General features: G+C 38.7%; 1 protein-coding gene across 14 annotated transcripts in view; it reads right to left on the reverse strand.

Moving 5' to 3' along the window:
* The window catches only part of LOC126162801 (broad-complex core protein isoforms 1/2/3/4/5-like), a 538,471-nt gene that overhangs the window by 413,471 nt on the left and 97,995 nt on the right, over window positions 1-27,005 (reverse strand). For all 14 annotated transcript variants that reach the window (XM_049919540.1, XM_049919532.1, XM_049919534.1 and 11 more), the window contains exon 5: window positions 18,771-18,830. In XM_049919540.1, coding sequence (XP_049775497.1) covers window positions 18,771-18,830 — 60 coding nt within the window. The remainder of the gene's footprint in view (window positions 1-18,770; window positions 18,831-27,005) is intronic.

Below are 27,005 nucleotides of genomic sequence, written 5' to 3' on the forward strand. Positions count from 1 at the left end.
CATTGGCACTACTTGGCACCATCCTGTGCCAACTTACTCATGGGCCATATGGAAGAATCTACCTAGCAACCCAAAATCCCAAACCCCTCACCTGGTTCAGATTTACTTATGACATCCTTCTTCCAGAACATCAATACCTTCTCACAATTCACTTCACCAGGTCCTCCTTAGACATTCCTCAATGTCAACCTTCATCTCACAGAGGGTACCATCAGTACCTCTGACAACATCAAACCTACCAACCACCAAGTCACTACTATACAACTTAACCACCTATGGTCATCACACTTGCAGTAACAGGCAGACCCTACCCAAATATGCCAAGTGTCTAACAGAGGCTCAATTCATCCAGAAACAAACGTCCTATGCTTTGGTGAGAAACACATGTCCCACATCTTGTCTCCCCAGTCACCTATAATCCCCCACATATCCACCATCTAGCCACAATTAAGCAATCCCTCCTCATAACTCAGTACGACCCAGGACTGGAGGAATGAATCACATTCTCTGTCAGGGCTTTGACTACCTCTTGTCAGGCCCTAAAATGAGAAATATCCTCCCCACCTCTCCCTCAAAGGTATTCCACTGTCCACATAACCTAAGCAATATTTTTGGCTGTCCCTATTCCACCCTGGTCCCACCACCTTGCCCTATGGCTCATACACCTGCAAAGGACCTAGATGCAAGACCTGTCCCACACATACTCCCTCTACCACCTACTCCAGTCCTATCACAGGAATTTTCTACCCCAACAAAGGCAGGGCCACCTGTGATAGCTGCCATGTAGTTTACCACTTAGCTGCAACCAACAGACAGCATTCTCTGTGGACATGGCAACTGACAAGCTGTCTGCCTGCCAAACTGTGGCCAAGTGAGAGCTGGACCAGCCAGTTTTCAAGCATTCCTTGCAATACAGTGTGCTCCATGGAATGGCTGCTTCACAGTAGGTGCCATCTGTACCCTTCCCATCACAATGTTTTTTTAATTGTGCAAGTGTGACTGCGACATAGTCTTAATACCTGTAATCCCTGTTGGCCTTCGCCTTCAATAGAGTTATACTCCATCTACCTCTATACCTTTCCCTGCTCCCACTCCAGCCACAAACATGCATTCTATTCCCCCACCCTCTCCATTCATCTGTGTAGTCCTTTCCCTTCCTCCTCTGCTTCTCTCTTCTCCCTGGTCCCACCTCCTCCCAGCAAAAAGCTCTCCGAATACAGTGCCTACCAGCCCACCATCCCATCCCTGCTATGTTCCTGTACACTCACACAGACAGCACGGCATCATCGTTCCCCACCGCTGCCATCCTATCCCTCCTCCATCCATCTCCTCTGTGCCCCCACTATCCATCCCAGTCAAGATTGTCACTCGTTCCAGTGTGGCCACAGTGTCCAGAGATGACAGTTGGGAGTGTGTGTGTGTGTGTGTGTGTGTGTGTGTGTGTGTGTGTGTGTGTCTTTATCATCATCTCTCTTGGTCACACAACCCTTCAGCCCCACAATCCGTCTGTCTCTCGATATTCCTCTGTCTCTCGATATTCCTCTAGGTCTCTTGCTTACTACTGTCATTTCATTTCATGGGCTTCTCTTGGTACCCCACTAACTTCCGTTCTTTCAACATGCCCTTCCATCTTAAGCTTGTCTTTTCTATGGGCATTTGCATGAGCTTCTCTTGCATGGGCTTCTCTTCCACATTTCTCTCCTGTGTCATTCCTTACTCCACCCATTCTAGTATGTCCAGTTCAACCTCTCTGGGTTTCCAATTCGCAAACCTGTATCCTGCTCACCTGCTTTTTCTTCATTATCCACATTTCTGACGTATATGTGAATATATGATCGATATAGCATTTGTTTGCATTTTGGTGGTACACCCTTACTCTGCCCTAGGTTTCTCACATTCTGCAGAAGTCCATGAACTTGCCTTTCTCTTTTACTAATCTTACATCATTCCTTCTGCTGTCTGCTATTATGCTCCGTAGGTAGTTGAAAATTTCCACTTTCTTTTCTACTTTCTCTCTAATAATTTTATCTGTTGCTACTCTCCTCTTATTCCTCATTTTCACCATCACTTCACGCTTCTTTGCATTAAATTTCAATCCATATTGTCCCTCCACTTCCTCTCATACATTTAGGCTTTCTTGTACCTCTCCTAAATTTCCTCACATTAAATAATCTGCAAATACCATTGCTTTCGTATTTTCATCTTCTGTTCATGCTACCGCTCCTGTCATTATACCATTCATATCAGTGATGCACAGTACAGGAGATAGTGCACTCCTTTGCTTGACAACATTTTTTCTGTTCCAACAAGTCTCCCTTCTCTACTTTAACACAACTCACGCTCCCTTGATACATTTCCTTTATTATTCTCAAACTCAGATATCAAGGGTTTTCTGAAGGGTTTTCCAGATCTTGCTTCCTTTCACACTGTCATATGCATTCTCAATGTTCATTAACACCATTATTAAATCCTTACCATATTCTTCTACTCTCTACACTGAAAGCAATATCTACTGACAAACTTCCTATTCTAAACCCATCTCTTCCTCTCAGCCCCTTCTCTTACTATCTTCCATCTTTCTTTTCCAGAATTTTCTCAAATACCATGGCAGCATTACACATCAAGGCAACTACCCAATAATTTTGACAGTTACCTGTAACCCTCCTTAAAGACTGGTACTGTGATTCCCACCCAAAATGCCGTCAGCTCTCACTATCTCCGCACTTACTTCATACTGTCCAAGCACTCTTCCTCCTCTCATGGTTCATGGTACTTCTGCCCAAGTTTGATCCATCTTGACATCACCTACATTCCTTGGCTCCTAATTTCCCTCTTCCATATTTCCATTGGGGTTTAGTAACTCTTCAAACTATTCCTTTCCCACACTAGAACATTCACAGTTGGACCCTTGCATATTCGGCCACCACACTCATGGATGTGCTTTGCAGGGCAGTTAAGTCCCTGCTTTCTCTCGGGAGGTTGTTTGTCAAAACAGGATTTGCAGGGCTGTTCACTGCGAAGCCTCCTGCAACCACCACATCCTATGGGGGCGCAAGCCGTGTAATACATGGCAGACAGGTCACAGTAAACAGTGCTGCAGCTGCAGGTACCTATTTGCATCGGCGTTGTCACATTTCCACATCTTGCTATGCCTGTATTACTCAACTGACCAACACTTAGTTCACTGCTCAGTCCCTCAACAACCACTTCCACTCTGTGCTCCAGACTGAACATCAGCTGCCTTGATTCCACATTTTGGACAACAACGCCTGTTGCTGTCACCATTTCTTCAGACAGTGCCATCTCACACCTTCACCAGGATCATCACCCACTGGAGATCCATCAGTCACTTCCGTAGACTGGACCTGCATCTTGACAGCCTATGAGCTTCGCCACACTCCTCACCACTACCAAGGATTATGGACTTAATCATAGCAGGCACCCGCTACAATCATCAAGATGGATTATTTTCAAGTTGTACGCAAATGTAGACTTTTTTTCCTCTAAAGTTGTACCGAGTTTAGTTCAGACTTAATAAGCAAAGAGTTGTTATTGCAACGAGTGAATCCAATCACCGCCAGTCACACCACTCGACTAATGTTATTACACCCACCGCCTACTCGATTTCCTATACAGGCTCAACTTCATTTCCTTATTTATTGATTATTCTGACATTTTCCATATATGACCTCCTTACTTGTCCCACAATCCTCTTCCATCATTTCTGTCCACACTTATATCCATTTCCTCTTCCACCTTCTTCTTCTCCTCAATGTATTCCTTTCTTGATCTCTCTGTCGTCTCCTGAAACCACACACAATGCTCCATTTTTTCTGAGTTTCTTGCCTTACTCTGTCAATCCACCTTTTCTTCGACAACTATTGTTTTGAAACTCCCCCCCCCCCCCCCCCCACTGCTCCTGAGTTGTATGGGTACGAATAAGTGTGTGTGTGTGTGTGCAAAAAAATCTGACAATTTTTTTCTTTTTTAATGTGTGTCAGCTGCTCAATGCCTCTTCTATGTGATGAGTAGCAATCTAACCTAATTCATATAGTTATTTCATTCACATTTCCCACTGTTTCATTTCTCTATAATGATACTTTTATTAAGCTACAAAAGTAAAGAGAACTATTACACTGCCCCTTTTAATACACATTTTAAAAATCCCTGCACTACATCTATATTGTAGATGACAAAAGTACACAAAATTAAACATGCATGCTCTTCTGTGTCCTATCAAGCATTCATAGGGACCAGTTTATTTGTACGAAGACCATCAAATGTAACTAATATTTCAGTTTGTGAATCATAGCTGTTACTGAATACAATTCTATGCATTATCTAATTGTGTCTTCTTAAAATGGATTCTTTTTTAGTTAGTTTTTTTTTTTTTTTTTTTTTTTTTTTTTTTTTTTTTTTTTTTTTATGATTTATACTCTTGGAAAGGAGACATTAAACATATGTCTCACTATCTTTAATTAAACACAATGCCAGGTTTTTGTCTAATCACACAGCTGTTGTTTCACTGTCAACTGTTGGAAATTACCTCATATATACGAGGGCAGTTCAATAAGTAATGCAACACATTTTTTTTCTGAAACAGTGGTTGTTTGATTCAGCATTGAAATACACCAGGTTATTCCCCAATCTTTTAGCTACACAACACTATCTTTTAACGTAATCTCCATTCAATGCTACGGCCTTACGCCACCTTGAAATGATGGCCTGTATGCCTGCACGGTACCATTCCACTGGTCGATGTCGGAGCCAACGTCATACTGCATCAATAACTTCTTCATCATCCGCGTAGTGCCTCCCACGGATTGCGTCCTTCATTGGGCTAAACATATGGAAATCCGACGGTGCGAGATCAGGGCTGTAGGGTGCATGAGGAAGAACAGTCCACTGAAGTTTTGTGAGCTCCTCTCGGGTGCAAAGACTTGTGTAAAGTCTTGCGTTGTCATGAAGAAGGAGAAGTTCGTTCAGATTTTTGTGCCTACGAACACGCTGAAGTCGTTTCTTCAATTTCTGAAGAGTAGCACAATACACTTCAGAGTTGATCGTTTGACCATGGGGAAGGACATCGAACAGAATAACCCCTTCAGCGTCCCAGAAGACTGTAACCATGACTTTACTGGCTGAGAGTATGGCTTTAAACTTTTTCTTGGTAGGGGAGTGGGTGTGGCGCCACTCCATTGATTGCCGTTTTGTTACAGGTTCGAAGTGATGAACCCATGTTTCATCGCCTGTAACAATCTTTGACAAGAAATTGTCACCCTCAGCCACATGACGAGCAAGCAATTCCGCACAGATGGTTCTCCTTTGCTCTTTATGGTGTTCGGTTAGACAACGAAGGACCCAGCGGGAACAAACCTTTGAATATCCCAACTGGTGAACAATTGTGACAGCACTACCAACAGAGATGTCAAGTTGAGCACTGAGTTGTTTGATGGTGATCCATCGATCATCTCGAACGAGTGTGTTCGCACGCTCCGCCATTGCAGGAGTCACAGCTGTGCACGGCCGGCCCGCACGCGGGAGATCAGACAGTCTTGCTTGACCTTGCAGCGATGATGACACACGCTTTGCCCAACGACTCACCGTGCTTTTGTCCACTGCCAGATCACCGTAGACATTCTGCAAGCGCCTATGAATATCTGAGATGCCTTGGTTTTCCGCCAAAAGAAACTCGATCACTGCCCGTTGTTTGCAACGCACATCCGTTACAGACGCCATTTTAACAGCTCCGTACAGCGCTGCCACTTGTTGGAAGTCAATGAAACTATACGAGACGAAGCGGAAATGTTTGAAAATATTCCACAAGAAATTTCCGGTTTTTTCAACCAAAATTGGCCGAGAAAAAAAAAGTGTTGCATTACTTATTGAACTGCCCTCGTACAATTAGGTGAAATAAACAATGTAAAGTTTGCTGGGTGGACACACACAAATTTTCATTTATCCTTGATACATTAGAAAAACTATGTCAATGATAGGAATGATTACATGGTAGCAAATATTTATATGCCAACATGAGTTTAATCTAAACTGTACAGTTTATAACCAAGAGTTCTGACCATTAAAATACCATATCACTAATATTTAAAAAAAAAAACACCAACCTAGATAGTACCTAGCTGAAGACTGATTCTTAATAAACCAAAGTTAAATAAATCAACAACTGAGCACTTTTTTAAAAATATCCCCATGAACATTTATGTATTTCTTCATTCTTTGGATCCACCAACAAAAGGGGTTAGTCAACACATCTGAAGGAATGTCTTTTAAAACTCTGATTTAGGATGTTACAGCCTATTCAGATGAAAAAAAAAAAGCTGATCTCAAAAATTTTCTTTAACCCCTGAGAATACAAAGTCGCAGGGTCTCATGTTAAATGAACAGGCTGTGTGTAATAGCACTCATGCCTGTTTTGTTCACAAAAAGTCAACAATTCTCAGTGTTGTGTAAGCTGATGGACTGTTACGGAGGAGAAGAAAATGAATTTTCTTTGGATGTTGCAATATCCGAGATCCAATTACAAGACACGAGAAACATATCAAATGTTCCACGAAATTTCTGGTGAACTGTCAGATGCCAATAACTTGCTGCAATGATATTTTGGCACATCTTCAGGTGTACACTGGCGAAAGTACACAGAGTTCCCCTAATTAAAAAGATACACTGTACATGTGTCAGTGGAGTTTTAAACAAGAGAGCTCAGTGTACTTTTGCTAGTATACACCATACGACTCTGTGCTCATATATTGCAGAAGCAAGTTATAGTCATCTGCAAGATTGCCCAAAATTTTATGGAACAATCTATACGACACATTCCACTCAACAGCATTTGTGCACCAGGTACCAAAAGTAAGAGTAGTTAAATGTTCAGTCTGTAAGGAGAATAAGATGATTTTTGTAACTAGATTTTCATCTTTATCACGGAAGCAGGAACTGGGAATTGCTATTTAGTTTGGCATTCATAGAAACAACAATATTTCTCCTATAGCACAGGTACACCTGGCCTGATTTCAGTTGCTCTATCAACAAATGGCACCAAACACACACACTCCTTAGAAGTATGTCTTCTGTTGTAATTTTCCTTGCCTTATCTATGTTCATCAGCATCATAATTGCTGTAGCAAAATATACAAAGTGGAACATCTTTAAGAGACACAGAGAGCCTCTCTTCCCAAACTCACAAAACAAACTTCAAACTATCATGCTGGGCAGAATGCTCTCAAAATTGTATAACAAAGAAGTGTGCCACTCCCTTACATTTAAGCGCCTTTTATTGTTGTACAGAATGAGATCATGAACATTATGTCACAAGTGGTCTATATTGGAATGAAACTTGTTTGCCACTGACATTTCATCATCTTTCCCACTGTTATTTGTGCAATAGCCCACACGTTTGTCTTTGCGATATTTGGGCCAACAGGCAGCTCTAGCTCCATTTTTGTATAGATTGCAGACATATGTGCTTGTGTAAAACATTAAAAGGAACAAAAACTGGAAATTAAATAAAGGTGTGGAGAAAATGTAAACATACCACTTCTGTTACAGGTAATATGTCCTTATGCCTTGATTATGGGACGAATAGTGCCTGGGGCATACAAGGAACACTTGTAAAATGTAAACAGGTACATCATTTTCACAAGGTGTGCTTGGTTGTAAATTCGACGTTAACACACACTGGTGTGACAATTTTGACATCATGTAGTAGCTAAGCAAACAGCTAGGTAAAAGCAGGACACATGACCATCATGAAAGTAGCTGGCCACTAGCAGCACTGCTGCCAATGAATGTATGATAGTAGAATTAAATTTGCTAGACTTTTTAATTGTTTATTGAAATATTAATAATTAAATATCTTTTATTCCAGTATGAAAGGACCCATTTCTTCTGCTGTTACTGGGTTAGGACACATTACAGTGCAGTCACAAGTGTGAATAAACGTAATTATTGAAAGTAAGTTGTATAACAAAAGTAAACAACCCAAAAGAAAGTAAATCATTATAAATCAATGAAAATGATAAGGAAAAATGGAGGTGGTGAAGAATATTAAGGAAATTCTCAGCCAGTGTATAAAACTGCCTCACTTAAAAAAATGAGATGCAGTCCACCAATATGAGATTTGTAAGCCACAAGCACTGCATAGCATAGTGGATCCGGCCAACAGAGAATATGTTTTAGGAGCACTCAGTCTCTCCGGCGGAGATGGAAGGAATTATGTCCTTGTCAGAAAAGGCACTTTCACTGGCCACAGCTTCTTGTCCTTTATTTCCAGCCACTTATCCTCTCAGTGATGTACAAGGCTGTGTTCAATAATGACGGCCCCATGGAAGGGATAGCACATTGTACCACGGTAGATATCAAGAAAGTCACATCATCATCCGTGACAGAGGTTTTCACATGCTCAAGAATCCAGTAGAATATCACTTTCTTCCCAGGTGGAGGAAGAATCCCTAGTTGATGTCACTGCTGAGTGATACATTGCTTGAGATGAATTATACTAGCTCTGATTGTAGGAGACCATAAACAGACTAAACATGCCACAGAGTTCTCGTTTCACATATTTAGCTACAATGAGAGTTTATTTACTTTGAATTTTCTGCAATTACAGGAGACATGCTGCAGTAAGAGCACTGATACATAATTTTTATACTAAGCTGATTTAAACATGACTACCTTTGTGAAAGTTAGCTGGTAGATGTTTGTTTGCTGTCTGCACTACAGTCCAACATTTGTCGAGGAAATTGCAACCACAAAAATACCTGTAGTTTCACAGAAGACAATTTTTGAATAACATTGTATTTGCCTTGATTATGCAAGCACTTCTACATGTTTCCTTTCGAAATACTATATGGTTGAATGCTTCCCTCATCTCTAGAAAACACTTCACATGGGCAAGGTAGCAACAGTATTAAGAACTTTTGGCATAATCCTTGTCCTGTGTGTGCCTTCCTTGTGTAAGGATCTCACAAAATGTAACCCATCCATTGTAATAACAACCTTCAGTATTGATTGTATGATCTAATAGTCTCTTTGTGAAGAAACAAACAACATATATGATATGAAATCTCCTCAAAATAGTTCAGACAATGAGAAGTAAGCTTTGCACTATTGGAATATGCACATGCCTAACACACAGTAACACTCAGGTCACCAAAGTGTAAATGTTTTCTCTGCCACATTATTCAAATGTACACAATTCTAAACCGTTAGGAGGCCTCTGAGAATGTTAAACTAAAACAACATTGGAATGAAACTATAGACATTCTAGAGACAGACAATGTCAATAATGGTGTGAGTAAGAATCTCCAAGTACTCTCAGGTCCTGCCTTTACATATACACACCATAAACAATGAAAATTTATTTCTTAAGTAAGCATGATGTGTTTATGAAATGATTTACATTGTGTTAGTATGTACAGTTCTCTATTAAGCTCCCATGTTTACCACTCCCTCTACCAAATGACCGTAAATACATTGGGTGCCAAAAAAACATCAAGATCATCACAAACAAGGGCAGGGGAATGTTCTAGTGCCAGCATTTCCCTATCCAAGTTAACTGCACAACGGTGCATAAATGTACCCATGAACATGACTTACAATGACAGGTCTTACAATGACAGAGAAAGACACACACTTCCCAAATGTCACAAAGTCAAATCAAACAGGGATCATAACTTGGAAGTGATAAATGATTTGTGCAATTAAACAATGTGTGTGAGACAACTGCCAAATAATCCAGATTGTCTGTAAATCACACATTTTATATATGTATTTCACTAGTTTTAGCAGGTGCTCCAAGTACACCATCCATCAAAACGATAAGATTTTCTCATTTGAAGAGCAAATCTGACACATGACTGGTTACTGCATGGTTGCTACACTTACACTGATTTACTCATCTGGCTTCATCCTCTGTGTTTGGTGACACAAACAAATCAATAATTGTTATAATATGAAATAATTTTGACTTACCTTGCATCCTACTACATGCACCCTCTGTTTTAATAAAAATAAAAAAAAAAATAAAAAAGGTACATGGATCAATAGAAGAAACTTGATGTTATCCACTTCCTACTCAAATATTCACTGGACGCTGAAGTCCTTACAGTTTGACAAAACATATAGTGATTGTGCAAATGCTCTCTCCCCCCTTCTACCTACCTACCTACCTACCTACCTACCTACCTAACTCCCCACCTCTATATCAACCATCAATGACCGAATGTTGGCTTCCAAATCTCCATGTTCTGGCCATGATAGGAATGACCTTTCATATTTCAAACTAAGTCTCTTTATTTTCTTCATAAATTTCTTAGTTGTTTAACAGATGTGTAGGAAGATAATCCATCACAGTGAATATGATTAAAGTGGAAATATTTGCATATATTCCACATTTACTTATGTCTCTGTTACTACTAATTGAAGAACGGTCATAGCCTTATCACCTAATCAGATTCTTAGATATCAATACAAACATATGCTGGAAAGTCTTTTGTGCCATTTCTGAGGAGAGACAGAAAGTGTCTCCGCCGGTCCAGAGGAGATTAACATTCATTAACAGCTAGTTCTTTCACATGTGGTCTGGAAATTGTTTACGAAGTAAATAATATCCAACATTTCCAACTGGATGACACAGCCTAAAGATAAATTAACATTTTCACAACACTACCAATGATCCTTAAAAGAGAAAACTTAAAATTTCAGTTTTCTTTGATACCAAAGATCTTACCACAAATTACAGCAACACCACATCCGATGTGTGGAATCGGTTTGAAGTTGATGTATAGCAATCCACAAATGAACAGACCATACGTTAATGGACTGTAGTTCTCATTAACCCTACTGCGTAAATTTAGAGAGCCTGTATTTGAAGAAAATTGTGCGACCACTACGCTGTCACCGTCTTATATCTTATGCAGTGATCATAAGAATAAAATAAGACAGAAAAAAGCTGTTCTTCCCTTTTGCTCAATAAGTAAATCGACTGGGGGGGCGGGGGGGGGGGGGGGGGGGGGGGCTATAGTGATGGTAGTTAGGTGTGATATCCAAGTCGGATATGTTGACACTTCATTTTACAAAAAAATAAAGTACCACCAATGATGTGTTCACAAAAGGTAAAAAATCAGATCTCTTGGGTATGCAGACCCACTAAATACTAATTCACAATGGCATATACATGCTAATAAGATCACAAATCCCTACTGAAGATGCTTCACAAACATAAAGCAGCAAAATGCGTACTCAACTACAAACAGCCTTTCATTTAGTTGTATTAGATAACCACATTTCCAAGAATGTTACACGAACTTCTATGTTGTCTAAAGACCTCCAATTCTAACCACCAAGCTAATTCTCCACATGAAAGATGATATTAATTCTGAATGACTTTGATAGCCAATCTAAGTCCCTACCTATGAATGAACTAATGAAGATGGACACATCATCCAAGAATGGGGCTGCACCTCATATGTGTTATTACTGTTCAACAGCAGAATCCAGATGCAAGGTTACAGCTCAACTACTCCGTACAGCAGGTTAAATATTAGCAGCATTAGAAAAACAGAAACATTTCTTAGCAAAAGGTTCAACTTTATAAATGCTCAGGGCTTTTAATGAGGGTTTAGATAAAGTAGGGGACAAAATATCAGTATGTCTGCACCACACCACCACCTCCATGATCGAAGTATAAAGTTTCCAGACAGCGAATACCAAGATGTAGTAGATGAGACTACATTCCGTGGCAAACAGCCAAATGTAAAAGTATGAACAATGTGCACAAGAATCTATACAAAGGAAATACTTCCTTACAGGACACAACCCAATTTGGGTACAGTCTCACTCAGGCATTTAGGGGAAGGCAATAAAATTGCCTTAACATTACTAAGGAGTTCAGCACTGCCCAAAAGTGAATAATATGAAAGGCAAAGTAACAAGTACTTTGGCTATCTGCCAACTCCAAATAAGCAGTCATCTGAAGGAGACACAAAATTCCAAAAATTGCATTGCATTGTAGGAAAAAAACCATAAGCCCATTAAATTAATCAAAAGTGGGAGACAAGAAATAAAAATTAAAGTTTGTTGATGACACAGCAATTATGTCAGAGACAGCAAGGGCCTTGGAAGTCAAACACAAAGCGTGATTTTGGAAATATGAACATAAATGACAGTATAAAATGGCAATGATGTGTGGTCAAATGAAATTATGTGATGATAAGGAAATCAGATTAAGGAAATATCCACTAAAAGTAACACACCACTTTTTGCTATTTGGACTGCAAACTAACTGATGACAGCACAAGTAAGAAATATATAAAATACAGCTTGGCCATAGCAGGAAAACATTTTATGAAAAAGAAAAATAAGTTATCAAACATAAATTTAAGAGAAATGTAGAAAAAAATAGGCGAAGAGAACAAGAGCTACTGAAATGTACTGTTACAACTGAATGTTCACGTTTAGATGGGTAGGTCAAGTATCTAATAAGGAGGAACTGTATTGACTTGGGGCGAAAAACAGCTTTGTAGGAAAATTAGACTAAAAGGAGGGATAGGTTAATAGGATTAATCCTGAAGCTTCATGGAGCAGTTGATCTGGCAACGGGGGGAAAAGGGGGGATGTGGTGGGGGACAGTAGATGGAAGTCCAGAGCTTGAATATAGCAAACAGGTTAAAATATACGTATGGTGCAGTAGGTATGCTTCAATGAAAAGACTTGCACAAAATAGACAATTGCGGAGAGCTGCATCAAACCAGACTTTCGACTAAAAAAACACCATGAAGCTCATATTTCTACTCCAAAGAATCTCAATAAAATGACAATTACACAAACAACATCAAATTCGTATTTTCACTACAAAGAACCTAAATAACATTTACCCATATGAGGAATGGAAGGTTACCAGAACCAATAATCTCCACACAGCACAAATTATAAACTGCAGGAGCCAACACAAAACAAGAGTATATATATGATAAGGTACAGAAACAATTAACGTATCAAAACTCTGGAAAAGTTTCATATAGCGCTAATATATAAAATCTGAAGAAGACTGATCTTTCAAGTAGTTAAAAAATGATCACATTAATGTGTCACCTAGTTATGCTATATGAGGACTTCCTACAAATTAGAAAGGTCACCATTCCAAATTCAACTCTCAAAATACATTAAATGTTGCACAATTCAGATCATAAACTTATTAGGATTTACAGAAGATGGTTTTCAGATGAAACAAATAACTGATTTTGCTTTAGTAGGCCTATTAGCTGTAATTTACTGCAAGTAATCTTAAAAATAAAACACAAGGATCACAGTCTCTCAAATTCAAATAACAAAAACAGTGCATCTAAAATTGTAGTAGACGGCAACACGTGTACACAAAACACGCTTGATTGCGCAAGAAAAAGTTCCGATCGCATACGTAAACAAACACAACGGAAAAATAACGTAAAAATATTTGGAGACAGTCATGCTCGCAATATTTCGACATGCATGTCGAACTCTGCTCAAGATGGTTCGTGTATATCAGCAATTGTTAAACCAGGTGCAAAATTCGTGAATGTGGTAGAAGACATACACACAGAATGTGCTAAATTCACGGAAAAAGACTGTGTTGCGATAATCGCAGGAGCAAACGATGTTTATTGCAACGAGGCCAGCACTTTCATTAAAAAGCTACTCGTATTGCTGCAGTTATTACAGCATACAAACACAATACTAACAACTGTGCCCACGAGATATGACCTCGCAGACTGGTCTTGTGTGAACAGAGAAATTTGCCTAACGAATAGTAAACTGAAACACTTTTGCACTAAGGTTACGAATGTGACACTACTGGATACAGATAGGTATGAGAGACACTGGTTCACAAAGCATGGACTACATCTAAATCAGTTTGGCAAAAATAAACTAGCAGCAGACATTGGAAAAGCTTTTAATGAAATAATAGGCCTAAACAATAACGATCATGAAAGCAGACCACTCATAGCCCTAACTAACGAGGGAAACTAGTGAGCTGGGCCAACTCTAGCAGGATTTGGTCCAGTAACAAAAATCTGCAACAAGTAATTAATACACAAACGAAAGTTCACTCAAACAGCAATACAATTAAAGACAAACAAAAGTTAACAGTGTTTCATCAGAACATAAGAGGCCTATACTGTAAGCTGGATCAGTTCACAGCAAATATAGAAGACACAAAAGGTATAAACAGTGCCCACATTCTGTGTCTAACAGAACACCACATCACTGCTGGTATTGAAGTGGTCCCTATTCCCAACTATGTTTTGGCAACGTCTTATTGCAGGAACTATATGGACAAAGGAGGAGTAGCTGTATATGTAAAAAACAATGTCTTGTTCACGGCAATAGATGTACAAAGATTCTGCTTTGAGCTACATTTTGAAGTATGTGCTATAGAGGTGCCAGACACTGTCTCCAGATTAACAGTTGTGGCAGTTTACAGGGCACCATCTGGAAATTTTAAAGTGTTTGTTAAACAATTATATACTCTTTTGTTGTACTTAAGTAGAAAAAATAGGGGCATGGTAGTTGTTGGGGATTTTAACATAGATTTCTTGGTTAATTCTCCCTGCAAGGGGGAGTTTGAAAATCTCATGTGCACATACAACGTTGTTCCCGTGGTTAGCTCGCCCACCAGAACCACAACCTCTTCCAGTACTCTCACTGATAACGTTTTTGTTGATCAGAGTAAAGTCAACCATATTAATATTGAAATGGTTATAAATGGTCTGTCTGACCATGATGGACAACGAGTTACTTTCAACAGCTTGGGAATTCCTCTGAGTGACACCTCACTTAGATGGAAAACAGTAAGGAAAATAAGTGAGGAAGCTATTCAAACGTTCAGATCATGTCTTCAGCATACTGACTGGACACCTGTTTATCTAGCAGAAACTGCTAATTCAAAATACAATTTATTCACAAGTGAGATAGCAGGTATCTTTGAAAGTGTATTTCCAAAAAAGTCATACAGAGTCAAACCTGCTAGGTCTGCAAAAAAAACCATGGCTCACTAAGGGCATCACAGCTTCCTGTCAGAGAAAAAGACAACTCTACATAGCATCAAAGACTTCTAACAACCCTGCTCAGCTAAAACATTATAAACTCTACTGTAAAATTGTTGCCAAAGTAATTAAAAACTCTAAAAGGATGTGTATAGCATCTGAAATTACTAATTCTGAAAATAAAATTAAAACAATCTGGAGTGTGATAAAGAGAGAAACAGGGACTGTAAACTACACCAAACACAAAAATATTGTTTTAACTGTTGACAACTCAGAGATAACTAATAGTGAGGAAATTACTGAAATCTTTAACCAACATTTTTTAACTGTCCCAACGCAGATAGGTTGCCATGGTTCTGTAGATAAAGCTGCCTGTATAATGAAAAATAATTTTCCAGAACCTTTCAGTCAAATAAGTGTGCTTCCCATTACTGCCAATGAAATCAAAAAAATCATACAGTCTTTGAAAAATAAACATTCTGCTAGTATCGACGATATTTCAAGCAAGCTGTTGAAGGCTTGCTGTAGTGAAGTGACCGAAGTTTTGTCTCACATCTGCAACACATCCATGCAACAAGGAGTGTTTCCAGACAGAATGAAATACTCTGTTGTCAGGCCCCTGTACAAAGCAGGGGATGCTACAAATGTGTCAAACTATCGCCCTATCTCTCTATTAACAACATTTTCAAAAGTCCTAGAAAAAGCTCTGTACAACAGGATTGTGGCACACCTTGGTGACCTGAACATCATTAACAGTCAGCAGTTTGGTTTTCAAAAGGGAGTTTCAATAGATAACGCAATTTTCTCATTCACAAATGATGTTCTAGAGTCTATAAACAGTAAGAGGCTGCCAATTGGTGTCTTATGCGACCTATCAAAGGCGTTCGACTGTGTAGATCACCAGATACTCTTCAAGAAGGCCTGTCATTATGGAATTACAGGACCTGTAGGGAACTGGTTAAAATCGTACCTCGAAAATAGGAAGCAGAAGATTATTCTAGATGTTTCTGATAGTGTATCGCAATATATAGTGGACTCTGAGTGGGGAATTGTGCAGCATGGAGTGCCACAGGGATCAGTGCTTGGGCCCTTGCTGTTCCTCATATATGTTAATGACCTGCCTTTATCCATCAATAAGAAGTGTAAATTTACAATGTTCGCTGATGATACGAGCATTGTGGTGGATAATGTGTCAACTACTGACTTAGAATCCGAGGTCAATGATATCCTTAAAGAAGTTCTGGGTTGGTTTAGTATTAACTCACTTTCAATAAACATGAAAAAAAACAATTTTATCCAGTTCCAGACAACCCACAAAAACCCAAAAGAAATAGTTATCACACAGAATGATCAGATGATAAAGCAAGTGTACTTATCAAAATTCCTAGGCGTATACGTGGACAGTAGGCTGAACTGGGAACATCACGTTCTACAAACACTAAAATGGCTGATGTCGACAACATTTGGTTTACGAATTTTGTCACGCTTCAATGACATTACCATCTCAAAGTCAGCTTACTTTGGCTATTTTCATTCAGTCATGTGTTATGGCATCATCTTCTGGGGCAAGGCACCTGCCGCAAAGAAAATCCTCACAGCACAAAAAAGAGCAATAAGAATCATTTGTGGTGTACCCCCACGAACATCATGTCGAAATCTTTTTAAACGACTTGAAATACTGACAGCAACATCTCAGTACATATATTCACTGATGTGCTTCATAATAAATAACCCCACTCTGTATGAAACGAATTGCCTACATCATGAACATAACACCAGAAGAAAAGAGGATTTCCACTGTGAGTTAAAGAACTTGACACTTATTCAGAAAGGGGTAAAGTACGCTGGAACGAAAATTTTCAATTCCCTACCCAACAGCATCAAAAGTATAAGGAGTAGTACACCATTATTTAAACGTAGCTTGAAAAATTATTTACTTGAGACCTCACTTTATTCTATATATACTAGAGGAATTCTTTCAGAGAAATAAGTAAAACCCAGATTGGAATAATGTTTTTAAATTTTTTGACACTGTTTACTGTTAAACTAATGTAATAATGCCCTAATGTAAAAATTCCTGTTTTTCTCATTTCCATTTTTGGGTCACTTTTAAACCCAAAGTGGGGAGTTTTGATTACTGTTCAAGGTTAAAATAGATGCAATAATGTCCTAAATATGAAACTGCTATCTTCACATTTAGGTTGACTAGTTTTTAAGCTAATAAGTATGACTTTAGTGCACTGTTATTAATATTATAACAATGTCTTTATTCTATGTATTTTATTATGTACATTGACACGTTCCACATCTGAGTGACTTGCTCACATGTACAGATCTATGGAACAAGTACATAAATAAATAAATCAAATAATATACCAGTGACTACACATAAGATGTATAAGTTTCTTGTACTTGCAAATGAGAGACAATAAAAAAAAAGTGAAGGTAATATAATGGAAAAAAAGGACAATTATTCTGGGGACCACACCCAACTATGTGAACAACTAGTAGAAAACTGACAGATTTCACACAACACAATTATTGGAAGTTAATTGCAGAGACAATACTCAACTCGTTTTTTGGAATTTTCTTGCTTCTTTTCCGTATTAGATTTTCACAACCTATCAACAATGGATCACTGGAGCTACAGCTCAGCTCAGATATAAGAAGGATGTAGAAAAGTGCAAACTATTACAACAATGAATGATAACAGAAGTCACAAAAAAACTTAATTTTCTAGTATTAGTGGGGAAACGAATGAATAATTTCCTTAAAAGGGTAAGGTGAATTGTGGAGAACTCAGATTAGCATCATTGTTAAAAGATGATTATTGGTAATACAAGCTAATGCAATTTTCCTGTGTTTTTCAAGTGACTTATAGATTTCAAGAGTAATACAGGTACCAAGTGCGACAACACTGTGAGTAGATCTCAACATGAAGGGGAAATGCATTAGACATATATAAAAATAGGACCAAATTTTGAAAACAAAATTCATTTCGATGATATTACAATCACTGGACTGACAATTCACAATTACTGTTGACAATGAAGGTTTAGCAGGAAAATCTATGAAATTTATGCCCTTCTTAACAAATCAATTCAATCTGAAAAGAGTACTATGGAGTTGTGATTCAGTCTTTTTTTTTTAAATTAATATTATTATTAGAAACAATCACTGTGTCTTTCAATAGACATTACATCAAAAATTATTAAAGTAGTAATTGCTCCTAAGTTTGACGTGGGTGCATCCAAACACATTTTATTTCCTTCTACACAGATAACAAAATATTGAAAACTTAGTTCCTTGCTAAAGATTGCTGACAGGGTCCTTAAATTGGTACTGCCAAGTAATGGAGTTTGCAAAAAAAAAAAAAAAAAAAAAAAAAAAAAAAAAAAAAAAAAAAAAAAAAAAAAAAAATAGCTTTCATTAAAAAGCAATGTTCCTAAGATTTCAACAACTTAAGGAGAAACTTCAAGCCTTATAAATCCTCATGAAAGACCCTAAACAGGAATAAAATGAAGATCTGTCAAAGGAGTACAACTTTGGTACAGGAGCTGTATCTTTGCTTACTATTCTCCAAGTTTATCGTGGCTTCTGCAACAACTGTGCCACTTTTTCTAACCTTTCTAAGACATCAAATTAACAAAAGTACCATGGATGAAGCCAGAGAGTACACATTATAAATTTATAAACACATTTGTAAAAAAAGAAAAAGAAAAACTGAACACTCACCCTGCAGAGAATCTTGGCTCTGGCTTTCTCCCGACGGTCCCGGTTTTGCAAGGATCTGGGCTACAAATTACAAGAAAATAATTTTCCCTTGTCACGAACATTACAAAAATGAATAAATATAATTCTTGCCTTTTAATTTAATTTTACTAACTGCACATAAAAGGGCCATTTATTTACTGTGTAACTGGACACGTGTCAGTGGTACGGTGTCACAATATGTCACAACATAGATATGACTTACTGAAACAAAAGAAAACAATATAATACAATATTTATTACCCAGCCAAGTGAACTGGTTATCTGGCCAGAGTGGCAGCACCACACTGTTCTTGCCTGAGAAGCAGGGAAGGGAGACAATAATAGCATACACTCTAACATGAGAAGCGCTGTCACACACTACACATTTTTAAGCACCACTGAATAAAGTGCCTGTTTACAACAATAACAGAAACAGAATGTGCTGTATATCTCACTTATGCTCCTCACAACACTTCGCGGGCATTAGCCATAATACCTTTCCCAGTGATGTCATTATTTTCCATAGCAGTGTCCATCAATTCTTCATCTGCAGTTTCAGTCACAGATGGTAATACAGACTCTTTGTCGCAATCTATACCAAACGACTCTGTTAAATTATCTCTTCTCCAGGAGCCATCACACACTTTTCTGGTGTGATACACAACCTCAGAAGACCTCTCATGCCACAATAGAACAAGCTAACTTCACAGCATTGGAAAGCAGAAAGATTGCATAGTCTGGTGGTTAGTGCTTACATTTAGTATCACACAGATCCTGGGTTTGATTCACAACAACCACTTCAAATCCTTTTTCTGGTGGAAAGTTCTTGAAGCATGTCCATTCAGCCTTGTGAGGAAGACTGAAAAGAAGCAGCAAAATTGACGCATGTCACCGAAGTAGTATTATGTCAAACGGCTTGCACCAGGCAAGATGACATACAACATTCACTTATTAGCAGCGAAAGCATCAGGCATTATTTTTATGGTGAGATAGCTACACGCTTGATGCATTATGATTATAGATCTTACTCTTTGCAAGATTCCGGACTGCTTATATAGGATTTAGGTTTAGACAGTACAGCAGAAATAGGCACGGAGCCATTTTCTTGCAAAAATTAATATGAGACATATTCAAAAAGTGGAAAAAATGGTCAATAGATTGCAGTGCAATAAAGCGGCTGGGGTGGATGAAATTAAGTCGGAACTCATCAAATACAGTGGAATGTCAGGTCTTAAATGGCCTGGGAGTTGGGACAGGTTCCATCAGACTGGACAAAAGCAGTAATCACACCAATCTTTAAACATGGAAACAGAAAAGATTGTAACAACTACAGAGGTATCTCTTTAATCAGCGTTGTGGGTAAAATCTTCTCAGGTACTGTTGAAAGGAAAGTGCGAGTATTAGTTGAGGACCAATTGGATGAAAATCAGTGTAGGTTTAGGCCTCTTAGAGGTTGTCAGGACCAGATCTTTAGCTTACGGCAAATAATGGAGAAGTGTTATGAGTGGAACAGGGAATTGTATCTATGCTTTATAGATCTATAAAAGGCATATGACCGGGTTCCTAGGAGGAAGTTATTGTCTGTTCTACAAGATTATGGAATAGGAGGCAAACTTTTGCAAGCAATTAAAGGTCTTTACATGGATAATCAGGCAGCAGTTAGAGTTGACGGTAAATTGAGTTCATGGTTCAGAGTAGTTTCAGGGGTAAGACAAGGCTGCAACCTGTCTCCACTGCTGTTCATGTTATTTATGGATCATATGATGAAAACAATAGACTGGCTGGGTGAGATTAAGATATGTGAACACAAAATAAGCAGTCTTGCATATGCGGATGACTTAGTTGTGATGGCAGATTCAATTGAAAGTTTGCAGAGTAATATTTCAGAGCTAGGTCAGAAATGTAAGGACTATGGTATGAAGATTAGCATCTCCAAAACGAAAGTAATGTCAGTGGGAAAGAAATATAAACGAATTGAGTGCCAAATAGGAGGAACAAAGTTAGAACAGGTGGATGGTTTCAAGTACTTAGGATGCATATTCTCATAGGATGGCAACATAGTGAAAGAACTGGAAGCGAGGTGTAGCAAAGCTAATGCAGTGAGCGCTCAGCTACGATCTACTATCTTCTGCAAGAAGGAAGTCAGTACCAAGACTAAGTTATCTGTGCACCGTTCAATCTTTCGACCAACTTTGTTGTATGGGAGCGAAAGCTGGGTGAATTCAGGTTACCTTATCAACAAGGTTGAGGTTACGGATATGAAAGTAGCTAGGATGATTGCAGGTACTAGTAGATGGGAACAATGGCAGGAGGGTGTCCACAATGAGGAAATCAAAGAAAAACTGGGAATGAACTCTATAGATGTAGCAGTCAGGGCGATCAGGCTTAGATGGTGGGGTCATGTTACACGCATGGGAGAAGCAAGGTTACCCAAGAGACTCATGGATTCAGCAGTAGAGGGTAGGAGGAGTCGGGGCAGACCGAGGAGAAGGTACCTGGATTCGGTTAAGAATGATTTTGAAGTAATAGGTATAACATCAGAAGAGGCACCAATGTTAGCACTGAATAGGGGATCATGGAGGAACTGTATAAGGGGGGTTATGCTCCAGACTGAACGCTGAAAGGCATAATCAGTCTTAAATGATGATGATGATGATGATGATGATGATGATATTCAAAAAGTACAAGTCACCTGACACAGAAAAAATACAGGGTTTCACAAAAAAAGAATGACCTGATTTTGGACAGCAATAATTACAAAACACAGGACATGCTGGCAAGGAAATGTGTATTGTGTAAATGGCCGTGGCCTGGAACTTTCAGAAAACCACGTGTCCTCAGTCTGCAGTGAGTCAGAAGTAAGACTGCAGCTATTCAACAGGTGTTTCATGTGCTGCAGTTTGCAAAGAGAGAGTCAGTGATTTCGGTCCAGTGTGTTATTCGTCAGCATTTTGGCATCGATCTGCCTGCATCCAAAAACACTTGTTGAGGGTACCACCAATTTGAAGAGACAGACAGGGTGCTTGTGCAAAGGTAAGAGTCCAGGTCAACCTCTCACTTCCTATGACATGGTGAAAAGAATTTGGCAAATATTTCAGCAGAGTTCACGAAAGCCTCTCATGACTTTATTTTTCAACAGCATGGAGCCCCACCACACTCGCACAATAATGTACATCAGTTTCTCAGTGACATGATGCCTCAACACTGGATAGGGTGCACAGGACCCCTGTGTTCTTGGCCTCCAGGAAAGTGTGTTCATCTCCCTTTACCTCGTGACATAGAAGAAGTGAAGAATATAATAACATCTGCCATGATTTCTGTAAAAGCAGATACATTGTGTAAAGGTTATGATGAATTTAGCTATAGTCTAGATGTTGCTTGTACCACTGCTGGTCGACACAGAGAGCATTTATAATACCACATCTAAAACTTTAAGATTTTTGTCAGTATTTTGGAATTCACCCCCATCTCTGTAGTACATTTCTGTCAATAAATATGGAGATTGAAATCAGGTCATTCTTTTAGAAACACCCTGTATACTAATCCGAAAAAGCTTTTATCCAACTTTTTTTTTAGTTTCCTACAAACCCATTCCACTTTCCTATGTAGCTGCTGTTCACTTCTAAGTGATTACATAATGAGCTAGCTTCTACAACTCCTCAGTATATATGTTCTCCTTGAGCTAGCAGATAACACCATGTTTAGTGCATTTATATCTATGAAAGCAAAAACAACACAAGGAATTAATTGCTAAAATGTCATATACAACTGAGTTGTAATCCACATTATCTACTGACATGTTAAACTTACTAAGCACAGTGTTATGTGCTAGCTCACACTGACAGTGACTTGAAAGCTATTAATACCAACTAATGCCAATTGATTTCTATCGATTTACATATTCCTAACAGCAGCCTCCCCCCTCATAAAATATGGACTTGCTATGGCGTGGTGGTTTTCATGCCTCAACAATACAGATAGTTGTACAGTAGGTGTAACTACAATGGACGGGTATTTGGCAGAGAGGCCAGACAAATGTGTGGTTCGTGAAGAGGGGGAGAAGCCTTTTCAGTAGTTGAAGGAGCATTATTCTGGATGACTGGTCGATCTGTCCTTGTAACATTAATCAACACTGCCTTGCTGTGCTGATAGAGTGAATGGCTGAAAGCATGGGAAAACTACAGTTGTTATTTCTTCCCTGCTCCACTCTATGGTTAAATGATGACGGCATCCTCTTGCACTAAATTGTCAGGAGGATACACCCATTTTGGGGGTTACTCTAAGATATGTCACAGTTATTACCATTTGCAGCAATTTCTTGCCAACCATAAAAGTAAACAGTAATGGGCATTTCCATCTATGTAGTATGTCCAATATTTGAACTGAATATTGAGCCTTTTTGGGTCTTCTCGCACTCTGCAAGAGTTTTTCTGTGTACTGGCTTTCCTATAAAAAATTACATCTCTGCCAACAGCCTCATGGAGGTTCCAACATTATATATCGTATATAATATACACTTCATGAACATTGATGATCTTATATTAAAAAAAACTCCTTTTGGGTATCCCCCGAAATTACTTTTACATCAAACCCATCAAACCATTTTGCCCCATCACAAACATGTACAGTTCCATCTGCTAGGAAGAAGAAAATCCAGTCACAAAGCTGCTCTGATATTCTGCAAGTACCTATTTTGTTCACTATGTGACAGTGCAGGCCTGTATCCAGGGTTGCCACAAGTTTCCTCAAGTGAAATTCCTTGATATTTCCCTGAGTTCCAGACAAGTTTTAGCGTTTTTCCCTGACAAATTTTGAGATCTCAAAAACACGAAAGGACTTCTGTATTTCTCCCCCATGTGAGCAAAAATCTTATGTACTAACATCAGAATCTTTTCTAATGAACTGTTTTTAGATGGAGAAAACAAGCCAAATGGTAAATGTATATCATTAAAGATCACTGTTGTTATTTTATTTCAATAAAACAAAACACATTTGGTGACAAAAATACACATTTCCTTGGAGTCGCACGACAGATTTAAAACACCTTCACTGTTTTCAGAAACAACCCCAGAAAATAGCACGCCTCTTGAAAAAAGTGTATAAGGCAGGAAAGATTTGTGTAAACCTGCACTGTAGGTGACTGCCAATAAAATCTTGGTTCTATTATGTTCATTACTGTCAGTCACTATCCACTGTGTTATGTCTATTATTTTACAGGTATTGTGTGATTTTTCTTTCGACAACTATATGAGTACATAGCATACAAACCACCAGCGACTGCCACAATTTTCTTCTTCTTATCGTCTACACTTTCTAATATGTAAATTACTTTTGACGTGCCAAAATGTACTACAATAAATAAAATGTATGAAACACTACACTGTACGATGTACTTGTGGTGAGACACAGTCGCAATTCCTGAAATCCATGCTCTTGGCCTCTGGCCTGCCGAGGAGAACCACACTCCTGGGTCCATGGGTAAACCACAAAAATGAGCCACATTACACCACACACACACAGATCTGGGCTGCGAACACATTGGTGAGACTAGATCTGACAGGCAGGGCCTGCACATTAGTGGGAAACGACAGGCACACTCTAAGAACTAAATTTTCGTCCATAGTCTTTGTCAAAAAATGAGAGGACACACACATCCACAAAACCACTCAGACACAGCTCATGCACACGTGACCGCCATCTCCACCTGCTGCACCAACAATCTCTGAGAATCAGATCCAAACAAACCACTCCCCACGCCTCCTTGCCTCTCGTCAGCAGTTGCTGGGCTAGCAGTGGTGGCAGACTGACTGCAAGCTGAGGGGAATGGTAGGAAGGGGAGAAGCAGTAGGAATGAAGGAGTAGGGAAGTGGGACACATACTCAGCTGTGCCCAGCCTGCAACCATGCATGACACCTCAGTAAACAAATCATTTCATCTAAAGAGATAAAAATGAGATTTTCCAGTGTTTTTTTCCAAATTCCACTGACATGTTTGAAATTCCCCTATTTCCAGAACTTGTGGCAACCCTGTGTATCGTATTTGTTCTGGAAGTGGACAAACACAGTACGGACTTGGACGCAGTAGTGTAATGTCCTTTGAATTTGTGGAAAAACAGAGTGATTTGATTTTCACAAGACTGCAGTTAGCAAAATCTGTACTGATTTCCACAGAAATGGTTTTCATTCTCCAAACAGACAGGTCATAATAAGCGAGAATAAAATGTGTTCATTATTTCACAGTGTAATGATTTCAAAGCCACAGGCAAATCATTACATGCATCTGTCTTATAACCATCCTTGAAATAGGGAATACCTGTGTCTTTTTCCTATCATTCGGACCTTTCATTTGCTCCAACAACCTGTAACAAATTGCTGTTAGAAGAGGAACATGTTTCTTCAGATTATCTACATAGAATAATTCCCAGCTATCTTTCTTATGTTCAGCAACCCTAGTTGACATTTTTTATTCCTTAAGTAACTTATCTCAATAAACATCATTTCTACGTTTTTGAGATGTTTGAAAGGAGAGACCACAATGATCTTTTGCATTGAAACAAATTCAGTATTTTGGCCTTCTCTTAGTCTTCCTCCGTTTCAGTGCTGAGTGACTGTATATGCGAGTTTAGTTCATTTATTGACTTAACATGAAACCAAATCATCTTATGATCATGCAAATGTCACCAAATTTTTACTTCCAAATTTATTAAAATTTCCCCCTTTTGCGTACATGCTTCGTTTAACTTTTGTCAAAAGGATCTGACTTCTCTTAAATCTCTGATGACATTCTATCTTTTACTTTGTAGCAAATTTCTAATAGCTAATAAGCACAATGGGTCTTTCTCATCCCTCACAACCTTTTTCAACAAATGCTTGTATCTAGTGCATTGTACAACGTTTTGGATTTTATCCTTTTACACTCCACATCTTCACCCCCAGGAACGAATGTTTGACACTAACTGCTCAGGTAAGTTACATCTACACGATTACTCAACAATTCACACTTCAGTGTGTCACAGGGGGTTGGTTAAACTACCTTCACACTATCTTTCCATCATTTCATTCCTGAATAGCGTGGGTGAAAAACAGTCTGTTTCCTTTCACACACGATGACATAAATAATGCCCTATCTTTCTGATCATTTAAAGACCTATAGTGACTTATGTCTTCTCCTTCTCTACAGTACCTGAACTGAAAATGTTTCATGTCTATCAGTTACAAGAGTCCAACGACATTGTCTCCAGAAGTTGGTTCTCTACTAAATTTTCAGAAAATCCATTCAGAAGAATCTAACTTGAATCCGTCTGTCAAGCACCTGTTTTAATCACACGACTTTCCTCTCCTCCTGTAGCACTGAAGCTGAAAGCTCCCCCAATTACAAGAGTATGATCAACAAATTTCCCTGGCATAGTCTCTGATGTGATCTGCCTCTACAGCTCCTGAGGCAGGTGGACTGTGAAATCATCACATTGCCTTGTTTGATCCTTATCTTCAATCAGATCATCTCACATTTTGAGGCTGTAATTACTCCACTACATATCACTGAGTTCTCTTTGGCAATAATGTGACCAGCTTCGGAAAGACAGGGCACTGGCCCCTCTACAATCTGGAGTACAGAGTTTTTATTAATAGACTGAGCAGATAATCATCAAATCTCTAGAACATGATAGTTTTTTTTTTTTCCACATATAAAATATAGTTCTTATAGCATGGCATGTCTCTAAATGAATCACCTCATTTATACAAAAAAATGGCAATTTTAGAGTGAAGAAAGGCAAACCTAAATTTATAGCATTTGTAGATTAATAAAAAAGCTTTTGAGTATACTGACTGGAATACAATATTCGAAATTCTGAAGGGAGCAGGGGTAAACTAAAGAGAGCAAAAAGTTATTTACAAGTTGCATAGAAACCGGACAGCAGCTGTAAGAGTTGAAGGACACAAAAATGTTGCAGCAGTTGAAAAGGGAATGAGACAAGGTTATGTTACTCAAAATGTACATTGAGCAAGCAGTAAAGGTAGTCAAAGAAAAATTTGCAGAAGGAAATAAAATTCAGGGAGGAGAAATAAAAACGTTTTTGAGGTTTGCTGGTGATGATGTAATTCTGTCAGACACACCACAAAGGACTCTGAAGGGCAGCTGCAGAATGTGTTCAGTGTCTGGAAAAAGAGGTTACAGGATGAACATGACAAAAGTAAAAATCCAGCAATGTTGACTGAA

Source organism: Schistocerca cancellata, chromosome 2 (assembly GCF_023864275.1).
Source record: "Schistocerca cancellata isolate TAMUIC-IGC-003103 chromosome 2, iqSchCanc2.1, whole genome shotgun sequence".
Classification (NCBI taxonomy): Eukaryota; Metazoa; Arthropoda; class Insecta; order Orthoptera; family Acrididae; genus Schistocerca; species Schistocerca cancellata.